This window comes from Calidris pugnax, unplaced genomic scaffold (genome assembly GCF_001431845.1).
Source record: "Calidris pugnax isolate Ruff unplaced genomic scaffold, ASM143184v1 scaffold252, whole genome shotgun sequence".
Lineage (NCBI taxonomy): Eukaryota > Metazoa > Chordata > Aves > Charadriiformes > Scolopacidae > Calidris > Calidris pugnax.
In genome coordinates, this window is record NW_015091118.1 from 3,955,436 (window position 1) to 3,980,117 (window position 24,682).

Sequence of the window (24,682 nt, forward strand, 5' to 3'; positions counted from 1 at the left end):
CACCTACAGGTCCCTGCAGCTACTCTGCAAGGTTTGGGTCACATCGTTAGTCTTTGTTCAAGGAGGAACTTCCCATCACTTTTGTGAAGGAAAGTGACTGAGTGTGAAATTACAGAGTTCTCCATGATGCTAAAGTTTATTTTAAGGAGTATTTGAGAACAACACACACCATTCTATTTCTCCATTCCTTCCTTTCCACTTCAAGACTAGATGATTTAATGTGAGCTAGAGCGGAAAGATACTAGACCCCCTACTTTGTGTTATCTCATCACTTTCTTGGGTAGTTAGAAGGAGATTTTTTTCTTTTTGTCTCTGGTCTTAGAACTATTTCTTTTCTTCAGACAAACCATGTTGAGCAGTACCAGAGGATTATTTTCTTTTTTTTTTTTTTTTGAGTAGCTCCTGCCCAAACTTTTCAAAATCAAGCACAAGTAATCACAACCTTTCTCTTCACTTGAAACCATAACATTTTTTTGACAAGAAGTGCCTTTAAAGAAATGTCTCTTAATTTATGGTGGGTTGCTTTGTACTTTGTTTCTGTAACCTATCGCATTACATTTCCTGTGCATTGAGTATGTATGTATTATGAGCTCTTAAAAACAAATATCCCAGAAGAAAGGAATTCGGTAAATGAATAAAACATACTTGGGTAGCCCAAGTGGCAGTTTAATAGCTGATCCATGGGGACTTTCAAATAATATAATGATGATGGCCGTATAAATATATGGATAGATGAATAACTTCAATGAGGAACTTGTTACAACTCTGCATACCACATCTGAAATGAAATCAAACTCTGAAAGTGCTGCCTGATGTGAAGGTCCATTTTTTCTAGTGCCAACCCTGAAATTATACCTAAAAATACACAAACTGTGTGTTTGCGTATACGTATGTATACATAACTAAAACATGCATTCACAGACACACACACACACATACATATATATGTTGGTTTTAGGTGGAATTTAGTGTTTCAGGACTGATCCTGATTGCAGCGAACCACTAAAACTTTGTAGACTATTGACATGACTGGATTTACAGCAGTATGTCTGAGATTAGGTCTTAGCCCTGGCTTTCTCTAAAAATAAATAGATAAATGGAATGGGAGCGGAAGGTTGTCATGTTATATTGCCTGGGATATACACAACTTTTTCATTAGGTTCTCCTAATCACATAGCTTTGTAAATATCTACTTTGATGCCTGTTTGCCATGGCAGAGCCTGTAACCTTGGGTAAGGCTAACCTGAAGGTAAGGGTTTAAATCATTTTTGCTTGTAGCAATGAAATTCTCAGGAAAACTGATTTCTGATTATGGGGAACCTGGAAACCTGATGTTGATGGCCATGAATGACAGAGAGAAACCAGCTCAGGCTGAACTGTGGTGTGGACAGGAGAAACTAGACCATCAAATGAGACGTAAATAGGATAATATGATTCATTTCATGACTCCAAAGAGACCTATTTCTGGGAAGCTGCTGAGCTGCATTGAAATGAAATCTGGGTGCTCATATGAAACACAATATCAGTCTCCATTGTAAACCAGCAACAATTCACTTTCTCTTAGCGGTGGGGAGAGGCTGGTATTGCAGTCTGGAGGGAGGATGCTGAAGTGCTCTTGGTGAAAGGCAACACCACAGTGATTTGTCTGTAGAGTATTTTAATAATTCCACATCACAGAAGAGGCACAGCCCTTTATTTTGTTATGAGTTGAGTCTCTCTCATTAAGATTTCTCATTCCCCTTGGCTGGCTTTTCCCTGGCAGCATACCCTATATCGGTTGTATTTTCTACTTGAGAGCATCATCTCCCACGCTAGGCTGAAGCAGCAGCTTTTAGTGGCAGTACTCAGAGTGATCATATAAAGCCCCATGAAAATAAGGGACTTTGATATTTTCACACTGGTGGATTAAGTTGATGAATGTTTGCTGTGCTGAAAAATGAGGTGCCACTGCTCTGATCTTTTAGCTGAGTGAAATGGCAACAACAATAAAAAAAGTCTTTCCTAGCTGAAGTAGAAAAATTTCATCCTGGGTCTCCTGGGGATCAATCTGAGCACAGGGAGAGCACAAGGAGACCTGGTCCCTCATGTAAATGAAGCATATTGGAGAATTTTGCATATTTGATGTATAAACTGTATGGGATGAGATATTAATCATAGCACTCGTATGATAAATGCACATCAATTGAATGGGGATATTCAAAAAAGAAAATGCCACTTGTAGTTCCATGGGGATTTGCCTGTTACTTGGGAATGCAGATCCAGGAAGTGATACAATCTTAAATTTTTATTTCCTTTATAAAGAATTTCCTTTTTCTGTTTGTTGGTATAATAGAAAAGGAAATAAGAAAGAAACAAAACAGGGGGAGAACTGCGTGTGAAAATAAGTGTATTGAAAGATGAGTGCCTTGACAAACACTTGGGAGAATTGATCAAATTGATTAATGTGTTAAGCAATGGGATATAGAGTGTGGGATCAGGAAGTTAAGTGTTTTGTGTGAACATTATAACATCAGAGCAATAAATTGATTGTCTTTAGTACTTAAAAGTGCAATAGTCATTCAGTTATATTGGAAGTGATAACTAACATGAATTCATATTCCAAAACTTGCGTATAATTTATAAATCTCCTAGGGGATGTTGAAATCATGTTGGAAATTTAAATTAACCCCTGTCATTATCGACAACTTTTCCTATCCTTTTCCACTCTGTATTCTAGCTTGGAGAAAACTACATTTTCAAGCAGCTTTTAAATGACAATGAGAACAATGTATGTGTGCAATGGGTCTTTCAATAATTGCCTTTTTAAATTGATTTTTATGATTTTCAGGAGTAGCAGTGAATGTGCTCTGTAACAAAGAAGCTTATTCACACTGCTTCACTGTAAGCCCCTGCCTTGTTTCCTCGGGCTCCTTCCCTCTCCCTTCAGTGGGAAACAATAAATGGGACCTGGCTCCCAGCTTCTGCAACCTTCAGCCAGTGTCTCCTCTCACCCTGTCTCCGTTTAACCTCCCAGTTTAGATCCCTGAAGTGAGGCACTGGGGCTGCTCCACATCAGGACTGAATGGAGGAACTCCAAATCTTCCCCAAATGGTTGCTTATTAATTGCATTTGAATACTCACATTTATAATGAGCCTTTTGAAATAAATGGGAAAGCTCTCACTGCTTGGAGGTGGCTGGAGTGGGACAGACTGGACTGAGTCAAAGTGCCTTATTTGTAACCAGATTCTGTTTGGGGTTGCCAAAGTGAAATGTGATGTAAACTGGAATTTACTCCAGCTGAGCAAGGATGCATTTACACTCTTGATGGTTTGGGTGGCTTGTTGGCAGCAGGACAGGCAGTAGATTGGAGGAGATCTCCACCTTTCTTAGGCTGGGATGTCAGTAGTACCCAGAGAATGAAGCATTTATTGGACACACAGGAAAAAGTGTTTATCTGTGGCCTCACTTAGGGTATGTAACCCAGTGTATTTCGTGGAAAGTGATGCCGATAATTACAGATGTGTTATGATACAATGCAAAGGTAGAGTTAAATCCTACAGGCTGTCTCAGCTGTGCTGTTTCCTAACCTGAATCTTCACTGGGGAGCTTCTTCGAGCAGTTTTATTTTCTTTGTTGTATTTTGCCTTTTCTCAGTGTCTGGGTATGTGTATGCATATGTATATGTGTATGCAATTGCATTTAATTAGTTGTAATTCTTCCTTAATTTTGTTTTTTTGGAAGGTTTCTGTAATTAAAGTAATGCCTGGGTAGTGACTTTTATATATTATTTGTTCTTGGTGTCTCAAATTTCATCCATTGTGTGATCTTTCTTAACTGTCCATAAAAAGACTGATGACGTGACTGTTACAGTGCTACATACATAATGAAAATACCGTTTTCTTTCCAAATGTCGGGACTAAAAATGCATTTTCCAATGTGCTCTGAAAGCAAACAAGTTTAGGCTTAGTTGGAGCTATTGGTAAATAAAAACAATAATTTCTGTGTGTGGTTCATCCACTTACATAAACTTATTCAAATGTGTATGCCTGTTTATAATTTTTTTTACTGTGATTTTTGTTCTGGACTCTGTGTGTGTCAGTATACGTGTGGTAGGGTCTGATAGGGTTTTTATGTTAAAAAAGAGTATATACATGCATATATATATATTTATGTATTATGCACATGTATACATATTAGACTCTCACACACATGTAAAAATATAATCCAGAACTGGTGCTTTTGTGTGTGTGTGTGTATAGTTCTCCCTTCCTGTTTTGTTAAATAAGCAGTGACTAGTTATTGCATATATTTTATTTTTAATTAGAAATGTAAGAAGTAATTTTGACATGACTCTTCACAGTACAGTTTTTATCTCTTGATAACTGTTTTCTGTTTTCTCTCTGTCACAGGGTGAAAGAATGATGTGATGGAGGTGAATATGGGCCGCTGGTCAGGCTCACGGCCACCTCCGTCATGCCTTGCCCTTCTGATTGTCAAGCTCCTGGCCTCCATTTGCCAGGTAGCTCACGGGACCACCCCACTTGGCTTTCACTTCACACATTCCACTTACAATGCCACGGTGTACGAGAATTCAGCAGCCAGGACCTATGTCAACAGTCAAACGAGGATGGGCATTACCTTGGCTGACCTTTCATGGGACATCAAGTACAGGATAGTGTCTGGCGATGACGAAGGCTTTTTTAAAGCAGAGGAAGTCATCATTGCAGACTTTTGCTTCCTAAGAATAAGGACTAAAGGTGGGAATTCAGCTATATTGAACAGAGAAATCCAGGACAACTATTTATTGATGGTGAAAGGGTCTGTCAGAGGAGAGGACTTGGAAGCATGGACAAAAGTGAACATCCAAGTTTTGGATATGAATGACTTAAGACCTTTGTTTTCACCAACCACATACTCTGTCACGATAGCAGAAAGCACTCCTTTAAGGACTAGCATTGCACAGGTGACCGCAACAGATGCGGATATTGGGTCCAATGGTGAATTTTATTATTACTTCAAAAACAAAGTTGATCTCTTCTCAGTTCATCCTACGAGTGGTGTTATCTCCTTAAGTGGCCGGTTAAACTATGATGAGAAAAACAGGTACGATCTTGAGATTTTGGCTGTGGACCGTGGGATGAAGCTTTACGGAAACAATGGTGTAAGCAGCACTGCCAAGCTTTATGTTCACATTGAACGTATAAATGAACATGCCCCAACGATAAATGTAGTAACCCATATTCCCTTCTCATCAGACAAGGAGCCTACCTATGCAGTTGTTAACATTGATGACCTAGATGAAGGAGCCAACGGAGAAATCGAGTCTGTTTCTATTGTTGCTGGAGATCCGCTAGAGCAGTTCTTTCTGACTAAAGAAGGTAAATGGATGAATGAGTACAAAATCAAAGAAAGGAAGCCTATTGATTGGGACAGCTTCCCATACGGTTGTAACCTGACTCTCCAAGCAAAGGACAAAGGATCTCCTCAGAAATTTTCTGCAGTCAAACTGGTCCACATTGCTAGTCCCAAGAAAGAAAGTGTCCCCATGAAGTTTGAAAAGGAAGCGTATGATGTTTCGATCAGTGAATTTTCACCTCCTGGTGTGGTGGTTGCAGTAGTTAAGCTGATACCTGAGCCACAGGGTGTGGAATATAAACTATCTCCAAGTGAGGAAGCTGAGTATTTTAAGATCAATCCCAACACAGGCCTTATTACTACTGCTCGTCCTTTGAAAATCGTTGAGAAGGACCTCTATGAATTAGAAGTATATACGAACAAAGGTGATGATTTGAAAGCACAGGTTACTGTCAGGTTAGAAGATGCCAACGATCACACTCCGGAGTTCCAGCAGCTTTCCTACAGCTCATTTGTCAATGAAAGTGTTCCTGTGGGATCTAGCGTTTTGGCAGTTTCAGCAGTTGATAAAGATAGGGGAGAAAACGGATACATAACGTACAGCATTGCCAGTCTGAACTCACTACCATTTACAATAAACCAGTTTACAGGTGTCATCAGCACATCTGAAGAACTGGATTTTGAGTCCTCACCAGAAAGCTACAGGTTCATTGTGAGAGCTTCTGACTGGGGTTCTCCCTACCGCCATGAAAGCGAGGTGAATGTCACCATATACATAGGCAATGTCAATGATAACAAACCCCTCTTTGAAAAAGTGGCGTGTCAGGGAGTGATTTCATCTGATTTTCCCGTTGGTGGTCACATCACTGCTGTTTCTGCCATAGACATAGATGAGTTAGAGCTTGTCAAGTACAAAATTATCTCTGGAAATGAACTCGGCATTTTTTATTTAAATCCTGACTCTGGTGTCCTGCAACTTAAAAAATCTCTAATTAACTCTGGCATAAAGAACAGCAATTTTGGCCTTAAGATAACGGCAACTGATGGAGAGAACTTTGCTGATGCTATGTATGTTAATATTTCAGTAGTTCATGGGAAGGTGTCTTCAAAAACCTTTAGCTGTAGAGAAACTAGAGTTGCTCAGAAGCTAGCAGAAAAATTACTCAAAAAGGCAAAAGCAAATGTGAAGCTGAATTTGGAAGATGGTTTTCTTGATTTTTATTCGGTGAACAGGCAGGCACCACATTTTGACAAATCCTTCCCTACTGATGCAAAGGTTTCAGAGGATCTACCAGTTGGTGCCACCATCCTGAGGATAAAAGCCTATGATGCAGACTCAGGCTTTAATGGGAGAGTAGTTTATACTATTTCTGATGGTAATGTAGATAGTTGTTTCAACATTGACATGGAGACGGGGGTACTTAATGTTCTTATGCCCTTAGACCGGGAAAAAACAGAGCTGTATCTCCTTAATATTACAGTTTATGATTTAGGTAATCCACAGAAATCTGCGTGGAGACTGTTGACTGTCACTGTGGAGGATGCAAATGATAACAAGCCTGTTTTTTTACAGGACAGTTACTCAGTTAGTATTTTAGAAAGTACAAGTCTTGGTACGGAGATTATCCAAGTAGAAGCCAGAGATAAAGACCTAGGATCCAACGGTGAAGTGACTTACTCAGTACTGACAGACACCCAGCAATTTGCTGTCAACAGCTCCACGGGAATGGTGTATGTGGCTGATCAACTAGACCGGGAATCAAAAGCAAACTACACACTGAAGATTGAGGCTAGGGACAAAGCAGAGAGTGGCCATCAGCAGTTTTCCGTTGTGCCTCTGAAAGTCTTTTTGGATGATGTCAATGATTGCTCTCCAGCCTTTATACCATCCAGCTACAACGTGAAGGTCCTTGAGGACCTGCCAGTGGGCACTGTCATAGCTTGGTTGGAAACTCATGATCCAGATCTCGGCTTGGGAGGCCAAGTCCGTTACTCGCTGGTGAATGATTACAATGGGAGGTTTGAGATAGACAAAGCCAGTGGTGCCATCCGCCTGAACAAAGAGCTTGATTACGAGAAGCAGCAGTTCTACAACCTGACTGTGCGCGCAAAGGACAAGGGGCGCCCAGTTTCCCTCTCTTCTGTTTCTTTTGTGGAAGTTGAAGTGGTGGATGTTAATGAAAATCTCTATACCCCCTATTTTCCTGACTTTGCCGTCATTGGATCTGTAAAGGAAAACTCCCGCATTGGTACAAGTGTTTTGCAAGTTGTTGCTCGAGACGAGGACTCCGGGAGGGATGGAGAGATCCAGTATTCCATCAGGGACGGCAGCGGCCTGGGGAGATTCAGCATAGATGAAGAAACTGGTGAGTTTTGTTTCGAATTTCCTTTTCGCTTCACAGAGATTTTTGCAGAAGCAAAGCTTAGGCGTAATTATTTTCTACCCTTACCAAGAAGTTCAGTTCTTCTTAACAGGCAAGATAAAATTATAAATAAGGATTTTCCAGGCACAGCAATGACATGATTTAATTACCTGGTTACATTCATCACTCTGTGGGTGTGAAATAATACATATTCCTTTTCAGCAACTATGTGATGACTCCATTTAGAAAGCAGTGATAGTTACAGGATGACTTGCTTCCAGTCACTGTATTATCTGTTGATTGTCGTAAATTACTCAGGTCACCTCCACAGAGTCACAACATCCATGACCTTGAATGGTGTGTTAAACCCAATGGAAGGAAATAAGAAGCAAGAAACAAAAATTACTTCATGCTAAAACCTTTTGTGGTCTTGTTCTTATTGTTGGTGGGAGTAATTTTGCGTGGGAGTTAGCAGTCTGGAATGATAGGCCATTCTGTATAATAGGCTTTCTTGTAGCACGGTGTTCGTTGATGTGGAATGCTTGTATAAGGGCAGAAATACAGGGAAAGATGCTAACTGTAAACCAGCTGCACTAGCTTCCCCTTGGTGGTGGTACTATGAACATGGATGTTAGAAACCAGTGTTATTAGAGTGAAGATTTTTAAGATGTTGAACTATGCCACCCCATTGGAAAATATGGAACATATTAAGTATAAAGGGCTATCTCGTAAAACACTTAACAAGCTGGCTGCTTAAATGTCTGATAGGTGTTGGGAGCAATGGTGCAGCTGTGGTACTAGAGGTAGTGAGGAAATTAGAAAATATTAGTCAACATTTTCAGAAATGATATTAAATATGTTAGGTCTGTGGGTTTACTGTGCTTTAAACAGACTTTGTATGTCTTTTTCTAAAGCTTTTAATTGAGAATGTGGTATTAAAACATAAGATTAAAATGTATGTTTTGGCAATTCAAACTGTTTAATCAAATGTCAACTTTCTAAACTGAACGTTATGAAAAACAGACGACATTACAAATGCTGTGGAACGTGTCTGAGCATAAGCAACGAAAAATATTTTTATTCTATTTGTGCGATAGTCTCTTTACTGCAGCTGTACACAGATGATACAGTCAAAATCTTGTGTCCAGAAATATCAGGCTTGAGTGTCAGAAGGAAAGAGGGTGTCTAACTCTAATTTCCATAAACATTAAGAACTCGCATATCGTACTGTGCTAGTAGCAGTTGAAGGCATTCGGGCAACATTATTTAGGCAGTTGGATGTGAATTCAATTTTAAGCTTCTGCATTTGAAATTTTTTTTTACCTTCTCATTGAGTAATATGAACTTCAGCTACACAAATTATTTATAAAGCAATGGGAGGTTGGTCCAAATGCTGGAGCGTTGGTCTGAAAATCTCAGGATTCAACATCTGTTGAACTGAAAGGAATTGTTAGGGAGAGTAAGTTAGTGCATGTTGCTCATTAATAAAGTAAACAGGGTACCCTGTACCTAGACTAGTAGGGGTGATAGCCTGTAATAGGTCGTGGTCCCTGTTCAGTAAAGCACAAATCATATTTTGACATGAGTGGGAATTGTACTCAATACTCCACGTTAAATGTGCTTAGCTTCTTTCCAGAGTTGAAATCTAGTCCGGGGGGTGCAAGGGGGAGGATGCACAAACCACCCCCAGAACTTTATAAGTTGCAAATATTTGTCTGTCTTTCATGAGTATTTTTGTGAAAGTGAACCAACCCTGTCACCTGTGTGTTTTGCTAAACTGCTCCAGAGGACACTTCATAATCCAGCAGATCAAAAGATTCTTCTGGATTCTTTGTCCATCTGTTTTACCCAACTGTTAAATACACTTTGAGAATTCTAGAAACTAACTTGGAGAACACACGGGTGTGTAACTGCATCCAGGGCAACGTGGAGAGCGGAGTTTGAGGGTTCAGGAGTTACTCCAACTTGAGCTGTTGTAACCCAAGTGCAGAATTTCACCTGCTGTGTCAAAGGGGACACAACATTAATACTCTGCTGTTGAACCGATGGTAACTTAAATGCTGCTGAATGATGAATCAGCTTTCTAGCTGTGGAGAAGAGCTCAAGTCACATATTGAATTAATTTACAAAGAGATAGCTGTTTATTTACTTTCAGAGCAGTTAATTTGTCACTTTTAAACTGACCAACTCTATTGGCTTATGCACTGTCTCTCCTGAAATTTGTGAAGGTAAGCAGGAGCGCGAAGTACAACAAATCAATATTTTTGGCTGCTGCCTTAATGAAAAGAAGACTGCAGTATCCATTATAATCATTAGGATATAAACTGGGCCAAATTCATCCTGATATGTGAGCAGGCTGGACTCCAAACAAGCCTGTGCTTTCAGCAAAATTCGGCTAGAGTGCATTTTTTTTATTCTTCTGCAATATTCCATCTTAATGGTGTCACCCCGTGTGCTGAGACGTGCCTGTGCTCCCTCAGGTGTGTCGATACTGAGGAGGGGAAATGGTGCAGAGATACCCAAGGAGGAGCTGGCCTGGATGGTGGATCCACAGCACACCATGTTGCCGAACGCTTGTTGGCATGGTGGCTTTGTTCTTGTTCAACTATAGCTGTATACAGGTGCATAGAGGTGCATCTGACTCCGCTGAACTTGACCTGCCTTGTGGTGGGAGTGCCACAACAGACTGTTCTCCATTCAGGTCTGAACAGGGGTTTGTTATCAGTGAGCTTGGGAGTCTCCTCCATATTGGCTAATATGGATCTCTCTATATAGAGTGTACGTGCAAATCCTGGTGCTGTTGCGGTTTGGTAAGAGCTGTGCCATGGGACTGAGCTGGAATTTCCTTCCCACAGTGTGCTCTTTGCCTGGTGTCACAGAGAATGGGTTTTGAGGATTATCATTGCTGTGTTAGAGCATTCCTTGTTAAATACTCTAGCTCATGTGTGGTGGTAACAAGAAGCACAGCAAGTGTTTGCCAACTAGAAGTATTCGATAAAGTGAAATTTTACATGTATTTGGTCCCACAGCTTTGTGAATCACTTCCAAATTTGTTTCAGTGGATTTACTTTCCATTACCAGGAGGCAGAGCCTCCCGAAAGCAGAAAAAAAGCCCTGCTGAAACAGAAGGCAACAGTTTCTGACTTCCTCCAACTCTCTTGTTTCCCACTAGTGCCTTAGCCAGCAGACTAAATTTCTCATGGGTTTAAACTCAACTCACGATTCTTAGCTAAAAAACTGGTTTAAGACATTTCTAGAGGTTAAAATAGGAAAAGAATATTTCTTTTAATAGCAAACTCTTATTTGTGGATTCTTGCCTTAATGGAGATTAAATTTGTCCCCAACCTAGGTGTGAGGTTTGAAACTTACTGATTTTCTGTCTTCATTGGCCTATTTATTGACTTTTGGTATAAATGTCAGAAGCTTGCCATTTAAGATCCCTGCACTGAGGGATGCGTAATGTGATCCTGCCATTTATGGATTCTCTTCTTCCTTCTGCCTCCTATTCAGAACCACTTTTTTTTTGCATTCCTTTCATTCTCTTGGACTCCTGAGATGTAATCTGTATGAAGAGATATGGTCATCTACAGTTAGAACTAGTCACTGTAGTCACTGCAGGCTTTCCTGATAGTCAACAGAGAGGAATGGGCAGTTGACCAACATGATTCATTTTGCCCTAAAGTATAAATATGAAATAAGTTGGATTAATCATGCTCTAAAACTGTGCATTTTTCTCTGAACTATGAAAGGTTCTTATATGACTGGCTGAGAGGTAGAGGTCTATGGTAAACACCTTGCTTTGGTCAGATGTCACCCATCCCTGTTAACTGTAAAACAAGTATAAACAAGAATATATGCTGTCAGGTTCACATGCTAGGTAGTATGTGTAGACTGCTCTCTACCCCTTGATGTTTTTAGCCTAATGTCAGGGTCTTTCAATATAAAACCTGCACAAAAATTTAGTTCTAAATGTAAGGAAGGAAAGAAGGTTTTTAGGAGTACAAGAGATGACAATTATGCAGCTACTATTTTATGTTTTTTCATTTGCTGAGAGTGGTGCTGGACAGGAGTATCCCACTCTTTTTTCCATCTATAGAAAGTCGTCAAGATCTGATGCTTTGCTCTTACTTGTGGAACCTTCCCCTTGTGCAACTCAGGAAAGGCTTGAGGCATTTCTTCATCTCTAGTACCACTTCCTGCCTGGCGTGTTTCTCCAAACTCCTGGCCAGTCTGCTAATTGCAGTTCCTTAGAAGAGAACTGTGTAAAAAAACCCTCTGTATTTCCAGATTGTTTTAACACAAAAAGAGCAGAGGTCTGTTAAAGATTTTTGTGGGATGACAGTGTTCTCTGACTTTTCATCCTAGTGGTATCTCTAATAGATATAACTAATCTTCTGGAAATGGGCACTGTCAGAGGTCTTCTACTGCCTTCATAAACTCCTGGATTTTCTCAGCTCTGGTATGTACACCCTCATAGTGCTGATACCACAGCAAAATGGTGTATTTTTGCTTTCTCAGGAGCTAGTGGTGCTTCCAGCAAATGCCTGCAGGTTTTTGATACTACCTACCTTGGGTGACTAATTGCCATCTAGCAGTACCTCTTTTCTGGCTGCTGTGGGGACTTGGACAACTAGCAAGACTTACTGACTTTTCAAAAGGTTGAGTTAGATGAGATCAGTCCTAGCCTAAATGCTGACGTCTTCTCATTTTTTAATGATTTGTGGTTCAGCTAAACAGCATTTTTGACTCAAGCTCCACTTTTTAGTCTGGCATGTGTTTCAACTCTGTGCACAGTTGATGTATCAGCCTGGCACTCAAAGTCTTTCTATATTTACCCCTACGCTACCCGTGGATGTACTAGTAATAGCAAATTAACAAAATGAGTTTTAGAGGAGCAGAGAGACTAGACACATTCAGCGTCTTCTGCTGCAGGGACTTCCGTGGTCTTGATCAGGGTTGGTGTGGCAGTGCCTTGGGATGCAAGGAATGACTAACTCCACTGCATAGGAGGGAAAACTGAAGCAATAAGTCTTTTTCTGCTTCTCAGGAAAGCATTGAAACATCTCCTTAAGTCCCACTGAAATAAAACACGGAAATAAAACAGTGGTATTAATGAAATGCTTAGGGGATCCTTAATCTTCTTGCAAAGCCCATAAGCATGGACTTAAGCAATGCCTTCAAAACTTACTAACCTCATTTCCTAAGGTTATTAAGGAATCTGAATCCTCCGATTTTCAGTGGGACTTTAAATTTAGGTGTTAGCTGGCACTAATTTCCACCCCCATAGAGGCTCCATGGTTAGAACATGAGCTGGAGATGACCCTGTTAACTTGTTATCTGTAGGTGTTTTCACTCCTGAAATTCAAATGAATGAGCCAAGGCTGTCTTTCATGGTGCTGAAATCTTAAACATACTATTAAATGGAGGTGGAGTGCAAATTATTACAGACTCTATGGATTTATTTATAGTGCCAAGGACAGCAGTCAGATCTTCTATTCTGATACCTTTTAAGGTCCCTTATAAGTGATAGGAATTCCTGACAAGCTGTGGCTAGAGTCTAAAAAGAAGCCAGTCGGTGTTGGAAAACCTTAATCATGTCTTCAAACGATTAATAATGGAAACTAGAAACACTAGATAATATAGTTTACAATAAAACAAACCTGCCTGCACTGTTATATCTGTCTGGCAGAAGGAAGGAAATTTATTGCTTCAGACTCTTTGCATCTTGTCGCCGTCTTTTAAAATAGTCTTCAGTTATTGTGTATGCAAGTTGAAGGATACTTTCATTTATTACAATTTGAGTGGTCTGATAAATATTTATGTGGGCCGTTACTAGCATTTCCTTGAAACGAAATGAGAATGAAAATGGTTTGTGATGCATGATTTTTTTCCCCTCACTCTTAATTTTATGAAAGTGTGTAAATCTGGGCAGACTCACTCGTAGAATTGAATTCATTGTAGAATTGTTTTGAGGTATTAGTTTTACATGTGTTCTTCATTTTCCTGGTGGGCGTAGGCAAACTTCATTACCCAGAGCCAGTATTTCAGAGCCAGTGAATTATCCCTGGCTTCTAAAACCAGTTTTCAAAGTAGCTTTGGGCCATACAACAAGGGAAGTGCCAGTGGGTGTTGGTGCCAGGTGGCTCAGGAAAGGGGGACCCTCATGGGAGGAGGCACTTGCAGCCACCACTAAGGACTGGAGATCATTGGTCCTCAGCCCGGCCGCGATGGCTCTCCTGGGCATCTTCTCTGGGAAGGAGTGTGCCGGATGGATCACAGAGCCTGGTCCTGGCCAAAATCTGGTCTGTCATCCTGTATCTGTGTCAGGCATGAATAAAGCATTCCTGGGAACAGCTATTTCTGTGTCTGCGGTACTGCATTATCGTTGCTCTGTGAGTTATCTCTGGCAGCTTTCAATAGTGCAAGCTTTCCTTCATTTAAGATTTCCAATTTTAGGGAAGTAATTGTAAACATTTTTATTTTTCTTTAAAATTAGTTGTGGTGGAAAACCAAGTTTTTTTGATAAATTCTGTGTCTGTGTGTTTATAATTTCCCTGTCATTTGTAGCTGTAAATTAGTAAAGGAGCAGGGCTTGTCTTGGTTTCAGTGGAGTGAATTTGTTTAAGTTTTTATTTAATAATATGGACCCTAAAACAATACATCAGCTTACAAAAATATTTACTTTAAAGTGCCCTTAGTATCATTCTGACATTCTTTCAAAGTTTCCTAAGTGAGGCCAGTCGAGCAGAATTGTTCCATTCAAGCTGTTCAGCTCTCTTGGCTTTATACCCCATAAAACAGCTCACGATGTACGATTTTTATAGCTAGCTGTAATTTGCATATTTTCCCTTCTTTGGAAAATGTTTAGAGAATCTCCTTTATTATTCAGGATGCTCCTGATGATAGGACACTTCATCTCAATCTCTGAGTAATTTATTTATTAAGAAAGAAATGTGCAGTTTGTATTTCCTCCTAGCTGTCACCTTTATCACCCTTGAGATTTATTTCCAAGAGTATTTTCTACTATCGTGCGCTCTGTTATTTTCTGTCTTAGCATGTAAACCCAGAAATGACCCGTATGTTGTCCTGTGCATCGTGGTCCACTAAATTATACACAAATGCTTCTGCAGAAAGCTTATGCCCAAAGAGGCAGTGGTGGGACCAAGCCACAAGGAAGTCAGTGAGATGAGACAGGAGGAAAATTGAATTCTAGTGTCTGGTGTTCAATCTGAGCATCTGAGCACCAGCTTTATGCTGGCATCACTTCAGACTGTGATCTGCCTTCCCATGTGAGCAATTCATGGTAGTTCAAAGGAAACTGGAGAAAATTCCATTTTAGTTCTTCCAAGGCACGAATGGAAGCCCAGGGGCGTTGAGAAGTGTTGTTAATGCAAAACTGCAAGCTTATGAGCATGTGGAAGGCAATATGAGCAATCCTGTTCTTCTGGGACGTACAGAGGGAGGTGTTTCAACACTTTCTAAGATTAAGTGAAGCCACTTTGGTGAACTGCCTAATCCTTTCCTGAAACAAGTCCAAGAGAGAGGAATGTCCAGTGGCCAATAAAACTGAGGACACATGCTGCTGTCTGACCCTTGCAGCAGGTTGTGCGGCTTTTTTAGGGAGTAGTAGAACTGGACAGAGTTGGTCGTAAGGCCGGGCTGGATGGGGCTTTGAGCAACCTGGTCTAGTGGGAGGTGTCCCTGCCCATGGCAGGGGGGGTTGGAACTCAGTGATCTTTAAGGTCCCTTCCATCTCTAACCGCTCTATGATTCTATGATTCTATGGTCATGAGGTTGGTTTGGAGCAGAGACAGGCTCTGTAATGAGGTTGGTTTGGAGCAGAGACAGGCTCTGCAGAGAGGGACCTGGGAGTCCTGAAGGACAACAAGTTGACCATGAGCTAGCAATGTGCCCTCGTGGCCAAGAAGGCCAATGGTCTTCTGGTATGTATTAAAAGAGTGTGTCCAGCAGGTTGAGGGAGGGTATTCTTCTCCTCTACTCTGCCCTGGTGAGGCCATATCTGGAGTACTGTATCTAGTTCTGGGCTCCCCAATTCAAGAAGGATAGGGAACTACTGGAAAGAGTCCGGTGGAGGCTACAAAGATGATCAAGGGACTGGAGCACCTCTCTGAGGAAGAAGGGCTGAGAGACCTGCGTCTGTTTAGCCTGGAGAAAAGAAGACTGAAAGAGGGTTTCATTAATGTTTATAAATATCTAAAGGGTGGGTATCAAGAGGATGGGGCCAGACTTCTCAGTGGTGCCTGGTGACAGGACCAGGGGCAATGGGCACAAAGTGGAACACAGTAAATTCCATCTCAAGATGAGGAAAAACTTCTTTACTGTGAGGGTGACAGAGCACTGGAACAGGCTGCCCAGAGGGGGTGTGGAGTCTCCTTCTCTGGAGATCTTCAAAACTCGGCTGGATGTGATCCAGTCCAGCCTGCTCTAGGTGAACCTGCTTTGGCAGAGGGGTTGGACTAGATGATCTCCAGAGGTCCCTTCTAACCCCTACAGTTCCATGATTCTGTGTAACACTGGACTATCAAAAAGTCCACGGATCTTTTCCCCTGCTTCAGTGCATATGCAGACTCCAGGATTTACCTTGGAAGCTGGATTAAAATATGCTTTTTATGAAGCTGTTTGCAGTTCAAGGACAACAAGTAATGGCGAATCAGGCACTTGCTTGAAAAGCTCTTCCCATGTTTCATTGCTCTCATTACTAAACAATTGTGTCATATTTTAAGGCTGTTGGGCTATTTTCAGTGCTCAGGTCTTGGAACTTGTTAGGTCTTTGTCAGCAAGGTAAAAAGAAAACACAAAAAAAAAGTAATTTACTGTCAGATCTCTTTCTTTTCATACGTACGTGTTTACCTGAAAATATGTGCTGGGAGATGAGCTTCTATAGCTCACAGAACAGATTCTTTGAATCTGTAGTCTGCTGTTTAATGTAAACATATTTATTACATTTTATACACTTATGGTGTCTTATTAGCATTGAAGTGTTGCCAATAAGAAATAACTGAGAGAAAGCCAAACTGAGTGCATGTGGGGAGGGAGTTTTCGTTTCAGTTGGTTTGCATTAGGCGTTGCATTAATAAACTTTTGTGTTTCTCAGAGTTAAGTTGTCCACTGGCGTCAACCTAATTGTTTTGCCCAAGTCTAACAAAAAAGGGATAGATCTGTTTCATTGTGGTTACGAGTTTGTCACATCCTTCTGGAGATGTTTTGAGGACAGCTCTGTAGGCTCTGTGCCTCCAGTGTTTTGCAGAGCACGAGGCAGGGACGTAGGGTGGAAAACTGCATGACCTCTCACCAGGCTCTGGGCTATGCTCCTTAGCACTGTAGTTAGGTGACATAGGGATTGAGTTTGACACATAACATGGGGCAGTGGTCATCTCCTATGGCTTTGTGATCTTCTGGTTAAACGTCTCACATAGGTCGGGCATGAATATGTTGCTCAGCTAAGGTGAGGTGAGTCCTACCCCAGGTGGTGAAAGATGGTTGGGTGCGTCCTGCTGGTGGTACCTGCCCTCTGCTTGGGCAAGTGTTGCTGCAGTGTACCATGGGAGTGGAAAGTGTGTGAAGATGTAGGACTGTGTTTGGTTTCCTCCATGCTCTCTGCATCAGGGGAACAAGAAAGAAAATGGGGAGCTTGGGTCCGCAGAGAGCTGTGGTACCCTTCCAGTGCATCCCCCATCTAAATGGTTGGGGACATTAGGACATGCTGTGGGGCTCACCTGCCCCTTCATTTAGATGCACGTGTTGATTTTTTGCTCTTTGATTTCTGTACCATGTCCTGAAGATACTAACCAAACAATATCCCTCAAAGTGTTTAAGTTGGATGGGGCTTTGAGCAACCTGGTCTAGTGGGAGGTGTCCCTGGCTACGGCAGGGAGGTTGGACCTAGATGATCTTCAAGGTCCCTTCCAACTCTAATTCTACAATTCTATGATCCTATGAATATCTTTGTAGCCAGCTATCTCTTAGCTTTGCAGCCATTCCCTGCTGGTGACAGTCTGGTTACCACAACATCCCCCTTGAGAGGGAGGCAACCTGAAGCTTCTTCTCTGAGGAAATGCTTTTCAGTTACTTTGATGGTATTTTCATCTCGGAGTTGAGCAAAATGTGCTCACTGTACATGTACGAGTGACAGATCTCTGAGGTGACGGAATGGAGAGCTGTGCAGCTCTGGTGCTGAGGTTTGGGTCTTGCTCAAGCTAGATGGCTGCTTTTGCCAGTGAAAAATCAGATTTTAGTTCTAAACTTGAGCTTATGGCCATTAACACTGATGTCTAATTCTACTAGAGACTATAAAGAATGAAATTAAACTTCCCTGCTTTAATTTATGTCAGGACTAATTATGAAGAATGTTTACATTGGCCTAAGAGTAATCTGATTTTATGTTGTTTCAACACCTCTCTGCTTCCACAATGTGATAGCTAGATCTGCCCATCTTTCACAATTGGAGCCTTCGGTTTTTCGGTTTTGCTAAAATTTGCATAGCAAATTCATTTCTGATTTTAGATCATTGCAGCCCATAAAGAATTATATGCATGATTATTTGGTGATTTTTCTTCTTCATTTGAAAGTTTTACTGAGAATTCGTCTTCTGGAAATGTAACTTTACACATAGGTCATTAAGAATATTTTTTGCCACCCACTACTGGTTCAGTTTATAAGGTAAAGATTTTGCAAAAAGAAAAAAAACCAAATCCTAACTGTGAGTCAGTTAAATTTTTAATAACTTTTTTTTTCCCAAAAAAGCTTATTTTTATGAGAGAATAACTATGGGATTTAGTTAAATTTGCCAGAATACTTCACAGTCCCTGTACACCTTTCATCTAAAGTACACAAATTATTTTTCACATTTTAATGAAGGAAACTCTTTGATGTACAACATTTATGTAGTTTCCCATTTAACTGCAAGGGTGTGAGAGGTGCAGATAAGTTAATAGTTTGATTCTTTTTCTTTGGAAGGGAGGGGATGACAACATAGAAGTTTATTAAAAACAGTGGGAACTTGAGGTATTCAGCATCTCTGTGATGAAGCTGTATGGCTGTAGCATACGGTGGCAGATGGGACAGATTTTTCTGACTCCCAGCGTGTCTTTCCATGTGAGACCACCCTTCTTACACTATATAGGATCTTGGATTTAAAAGGACTGGATATTATTGTTCTTGAGATGGTCTTTAAGGATGAATTGGTTGGTGCTGCAGTATGTCTGTTGGCTTTACTAGGTGGGTTTTATTACCTTGCCTTAATTATCATTCTTTAAGCAGTAACTTCTAGATGAAGGTAGATCGCAGTCCAAGCCATTGTCAGTGCTTAATGCAGCTTCTTCTGGGATGCTGTTGAGAGGAGACCATTGGGTAGTTGAAGAACCAGCAGCATGACCCGATCCAAGGACAGGCAGGGCTGCCTGCAATTGGCTCTCGGGGCTGCGGGCAGCCGGAGGGGGATGGGAGCCAAACCTCAATAGGACTTTGGGGCTGATTCTTCTGGGTGGCACTGGGTGCTCGGAGCTGCTGTGGGTCCTTCCAGGGATAGGGCAGCCTCCTTCACTTCAACCTCTCTCAGCACCGCTCTTCAGAGACGCCTGCCTCATCCTTCTCCTTGAGGAAATCCTGAATACAGCAGATTCAGTCCACATGAGCTACCTCCATGAGAAGCCTCACAAACTCTTAAAGTATGATGTTTCCTCCCACAGTACCAGGGACGGGGAGGTGTGTTCTGTGCCTTCAGTTCCTACATGCAGAGCAAATTAATGGTGTGTCTTCATCTCTGCGACGGGCAGTTACACCAGCCATTTGCTAATGAGATGAAGTGCTTTTTGCGAGCGTGTGGCTCCCTTGCATCCTAGCGTGGCTTTACCTTTAATGAGATATCTTCCTTGTAGGAACACGTAGTTCAGTGTGGGCAGCAAGCTGCTTCTGAGGTGCAGAGCGTTCTTCTGGAGAAAGCAAAATAATCAAAAAGGAAGACTGTGCCTACGGTGACATTTGGAGAGGAGATGGGGACTGTTTATCAGGCAGGAATAAGACTGTCATTTAGCTGTGTTGGCTACAGGGTAAATGGCAAAATCTGTTTAATAAATGTGACCTAATGAATTCAGTACTGCTGACTCTGGGGTTTGGCCCCCCATGAATCTATTGTCAAAACCCATTGCTGCTTCCCTCTCAAGATGGAAGGTAATATCAAAATTATATCTGAATTACCTGAACTATAAAAATTGAATTTATTGATGCTGGAAGTCGAAAAAAAACATTCTGCTGTAGCCATTGCTTCAGTGCAAAGTAGTGTAGTCCTTATTGTGAGGAGCACAGAAGGGTTCATGTTGTCTTTGTATAAACATACCCGTGTTTGAAACTTTATGTATATGTTTCAGCTCTTTCATGGGGAATTCCTTTAATTGCTTAATCTTTCATAATGAAAATTCTTCTGGTTTTGGCAAAGATAAAATCTAGCTAATTATCAGAAATTCTGTTTCTCTTTCTCTGTACCCACAAATTAAAACTCCTCTGATTCCAGTTGGGAGCTCTGTCTAGACATTGAACGTGGTCAGAAGTAACCGTGTGGTCACAGGGAGGGCAGACGGGCTGCTTTACACTGTCCATCGTAATCCAGTCCACTTTAACAAGAGGGTTTGGACTCCCCTGTAAAGTCCCTGGAGGGGGTGGAACCTCTGGCAAAGGAGCTGTGATCTTCCCTGGGTCACCTAGGTCCAGGAGATACTGTCCTCCCCAGCATGGTTTCTGAAGGGATGCTCTACATGTAAAAAGCAGGTTTTGCTGGATAATTTGAATTCCTTGTGAAGAATCCTGTCTTCTTAGTAAGATAAGACTGTGATTCTCAGCTCCCTTTAACGTGTTCTGACCGAGATAAAGGCAGCCCATTCCTGGTCCTGACTGCAGCTCCCTGTCACCTCCCTGCAGTGGCTCTGGTTTTTCACATAGCCACTTGGTGAGCCAGCTCAAGAGGGCAATCGGAGGAGAACTCATCTGTTCTGGAGAAGTGAGAGGATCAGTGAGAGGATTGGATTGATGGGCCCTGCGAACACTAGGCATTTTGATGAAAGTAGAGAAGGGAGATCAGGTGTAAAGTTAAGGGTTGGGTTGCTCTTTTGATGGTGGGATCTTATGCTGGATTAACGTGACTGTGACCCCACAGGTTTGAGAGCACCCAGACAAGGAGTTGCACTAGTGTAGCTCATGTCATTAAAATTCACACTGAGCCACATACAGACATTTCCAACTTGTCCTTATAGGAAGTTTGTAACCCCTGTTTTCATAGAATCATAGAATCATAGAATCATAGAATCATAGAATCATAGAATGGTTTGGGTTGGAAGGGACCTCAAAGATCATCTAGTTCCAATCCCCCTGCCATGGGCAGGGACACCTCCCACTAGAGCAGGTTGCTCTAGGCCACATCCAGCCTGGCCTTGAACACTTTCAGGGATGGGGCATCTGCAACTTCCCTGGGCAACCTGTTCCAGTGTCTCACCACCCTCATAGTAAAAAAATTCTTCCTGAGATCTAATCTGAATCTTTTTTCTTCCAATTTAAAACCGTTTCCCCTTGTCCTATCAATACACCTCCTGGCAAAGAGTCCCTCCCCGGCTCTTCTTTTGTAGAGATTGTTTGGTGGAGATTCATCCTGATAAACCACAAGTGATTTTAGCAGGATGGGAGGAATGGCTTGGAAATAACAGGGGAGGAGAGCTGCTGCTTTGTCCTGGCTGTGGTAAGGAAGAGGCAGCTGCGATGGAGCGAGCAGGATGTGTGCTAACAGGGAGATTCGGTGTGTTAGCTGATTAGGATGCTTATTTGCTACGTGGTGTTTATGGTGTGGGCCCCTGAGCCTCGAGCTGAAATCACAAGTCAGAGCAGCTATCAGATGGATAAAGCTGCTTACTACATGTTACAGAGAGAGATAAAATCCCTCTGGCGGTACGACTAACCTTTTCATGCCTCACTTTACCTGTCTGTACAATAAGTCTAATGATCATCACGTTGTCAAAGGCATTTTTGTGCCAGTTGTGAGTCTCGCATGATTAATGGCTTTAAAATGATATGAGTGATTTTGATGGAAACGCGTATCAAAATGCATTGCAGCAGTTGTGTGTAATGCAGTCACTTGGTATTTGGAGTTGGAGGGTGTTAAAGGAGAAGTCCCTTCGGGAGCCACTTCTTTCCCAGTCTAATCTCCAAGGGAAACTGTAGCATCACAGTGACCTATTTAAGCTACTACATTTATTCCAAATAATTAACTATAGAAATGTTACATTGACTGCACATACCCAACAGCTCAGGTTGCCCGATTGTTCCGTTCTGCCTTCCAGGGCTAAATGATGCTCTGAAACCTGGTGTACTGAAGGGCTGGGTGGAAACATGATAGAAAATAAAATTCAGGGTTAAATCAGATGAATCCTTACTGCTGCTCCCTGCCTGCCACAACCGCCATGTCTCCGTTTGGCCTGGCCAAGGGACTGGCTGTAGCTCCATGCTGCAGCTAGTCCTACGATGCATCATTTTAAGGGAGTAGAAAATGCAGCTTCAGTATTTTTTTGGCCATTCTTGCCAGTTGTGGAGCTGATGGCCAGAGGTGGAAAGGACTGCTCTACGTTCTCCTTGGTAAAGCATTCCTTGTAAGAAATAATGGGAGACTATTTTAGTGAACTCGAGTTTTTGGAAGAGTTCAGGCTCTTGGGCGCTGTGGGAAAAAGGCACTTGGCTGTTCCTGAGCTAAAGAATACTTTCTGGGGTACCATGAATAATTTATCGAGAGTACAGGGTGAGATGGGGCTCCACTGCTAACCAGAACCAGAGGTTTCATGCTGGATTATCTCCTGTGTGGTGGGAGGACCTCCAACCCTGTGTGGCTGGAGGCATGCCTGACAGCAGACAGCAAAGCAGACCAGAAACACACAGCTTCTGCATCCATGTCATGGTTTATAGAATCATAGAAACATAGAATAGTTTGGGTTGGAAGGGACCTCAAAGATCATCTAGTTCCACCCCCCCTGCCATGGGCAGGGACACCTCCCACTAGAGCAGGGGGCACAAAGCCCCATCCAGCCTGGCCTTGAACACTTCCAGGGATGGGGCATCCACAACTTCCCTGGGCAACCTGTTCCAGTGTCTGACCGCCCTCATAGTAAAAAATTTCTTCCTGATATCTAATCTGAATCTTGTCTCTCCCAATTTAAACCGATTACCCTTTGTCCTATCAATACCTTTCCTGGCAAAGAGTCCCTCCCCAGCTCTTCTATAGGCTCCCTTCAGGTATTGAAAGCCCTCTATAAGGTCTCCCCGGAGCCTCCTCTTCTCCAGGCTGAACAATCCCAGCTCCCTCAGCCTGTCTTCATAGGAGAGGTGCTCCATCCCTCTGATCATCTTCGTGGCCCTCCGCTGCACCTGTTCCAGCTGGTCCATGTCCTTTCTGTGTTGAGGACTCCAAAGCTGGACACAGTATTTCAGGTGGGGTCTCACGAGTGCAGAGTAGAGGGTTTGATGCAGAGTTTGATGCAGAGTTTGATGCACACAACGTGACTGTAGCAAGGTGAGAAGGCTGTTGGTGAGGACGAGGTGCACCGGGAGCTCAGTTGATGCTTCTCTCTTCATTTACCTTAATAAATAGTTCCAACACCTTCTAGCTAACCTACCTGCTTAGAGTAAGTGCCATGTCAGTAAGGAGCCCTGCCATGGTGTCCGATTTAAGTCCAGTCCGAGGTTCACCAGAGGGGTGACAGGAACTAATATGAGCAACTAATTCCCATTTTTGGGCTTGGGGCCAGGAGGTTCGAGGCAGCACGCAGAAGCCGGGGAAGCAGATTAAGGCTGCCTGCCGCACATGATATTTTGGCTCACAGATGTGCTGAAGGAACACGTCTAGCATGGCTCCACTGCTTTGCCAAAACATTCGCTGTGTTATGTGGCAAAAAAAGATGGTATTAGATCTCTTAGGGAAGGATGCTTCGCCATCTTGTATTGCTCTCATTTTTCCACTCTGTGTCAGTAACTGTATTGACTTCTATCTTGCAATCGGAGCTGCAGACCTCTCCGTTCTTTCATGTGATGCTTGATATTCTGTGGTTTTGATGGATTATTTTTTTTATTTTATTTTGTTGGGTTTTTTTCTACTTCAGTGTGTGGAAGTGTCTCCCTTCCCAGTACAATCTAAATTTCAAGCTACTCCCCATCTAACCTGTCTCCAAGTTGAAGCGGTTTAACTCCAGAACCTTTTTATTTTTTTTTATTTATTTTCAGTTTTTCACTAATCTGGAGCTAAGCACAGTGCTGCAAATCTTCCTAAAAATGTCAGGAGTCTGTTCCTTATTGTGATTAGGAATAATTTAATGTGCCAGTGTCAGAGCCTGGCCTGGCTGTAGGGTTAGGGCTCATTAGTGCGGAAAAGGAGTTTTTATTCAATGGAATTACCTAAGGAAAAGGCAAATGCAAAGATCAGTGATGCTACAGCCTTGGTTGAGTTGCTCGATGTCACTGAAGTTAATTTATTTATTGAATTATGTGTTCTAAAGATGTGGAAGCCTTGGGATGGAAGATACTCAAAGAATTTAAAGAGTTATTAAATTACTCAGCAATAAAATGTCTTTCCCTGTCCCTAATCATTCATATATTGTCCTTTTTTTTATGAAAATGGCTTTGTGTTTCTAATCAGTCGGTGAGGAAGTAAGTCTCTAGGTAGTGATATTGCTAATGGTGATAAGCAAAGGCAACACGGGGAGGGAACGTGAGCTGAAGGTAATGTTCTCTGCTCCTTGTCACCAGCCTCCGTTTTGACTTTTTCATTTGTGGTGGCGATGAGCGATGTTAAAGACTGTCTCCTGGGCAACATACTGCCTGTGTGGTGTGATTTATGGACCACTATTTTAGAGAAGCCGCAATACTCTGCTTCATTCTGAAGAGAGCTTTAAAAACATACAAAAGTTGGGGAAATATTATCTGTCTTTTAAAAACAAGA

The 24,682-nt window shown here is 42.0% G+C and overlaps 1 protein-coding gene across 2 annotated transcripts in view; it reads left to right on the plus strand.

The window, feature by feature from the left end:
- Positions 1-24,682, plus strand: part of FAT3 (FAT atypical cadherin 3) — a 430,327-nt gene that overhangs the window by 89,523 nt on the left and 316,122 nt on the right. For both annotated transcript variants that reach the window (XM_014958334.1, XM_014958335.1), the window contains exon 2: positions 4,390-7,701. In XM_014958334.1, coding sequence (XP_014813820.1) covers positions 4,407-7,701 — 3,295 coding nt within the window. In that variant the 5' untranslated portion in view covers positions 4,390-4,406. The remainder of the gene's footprint in view (positions 1-4,389; positions 7,702-24,682) is intronic.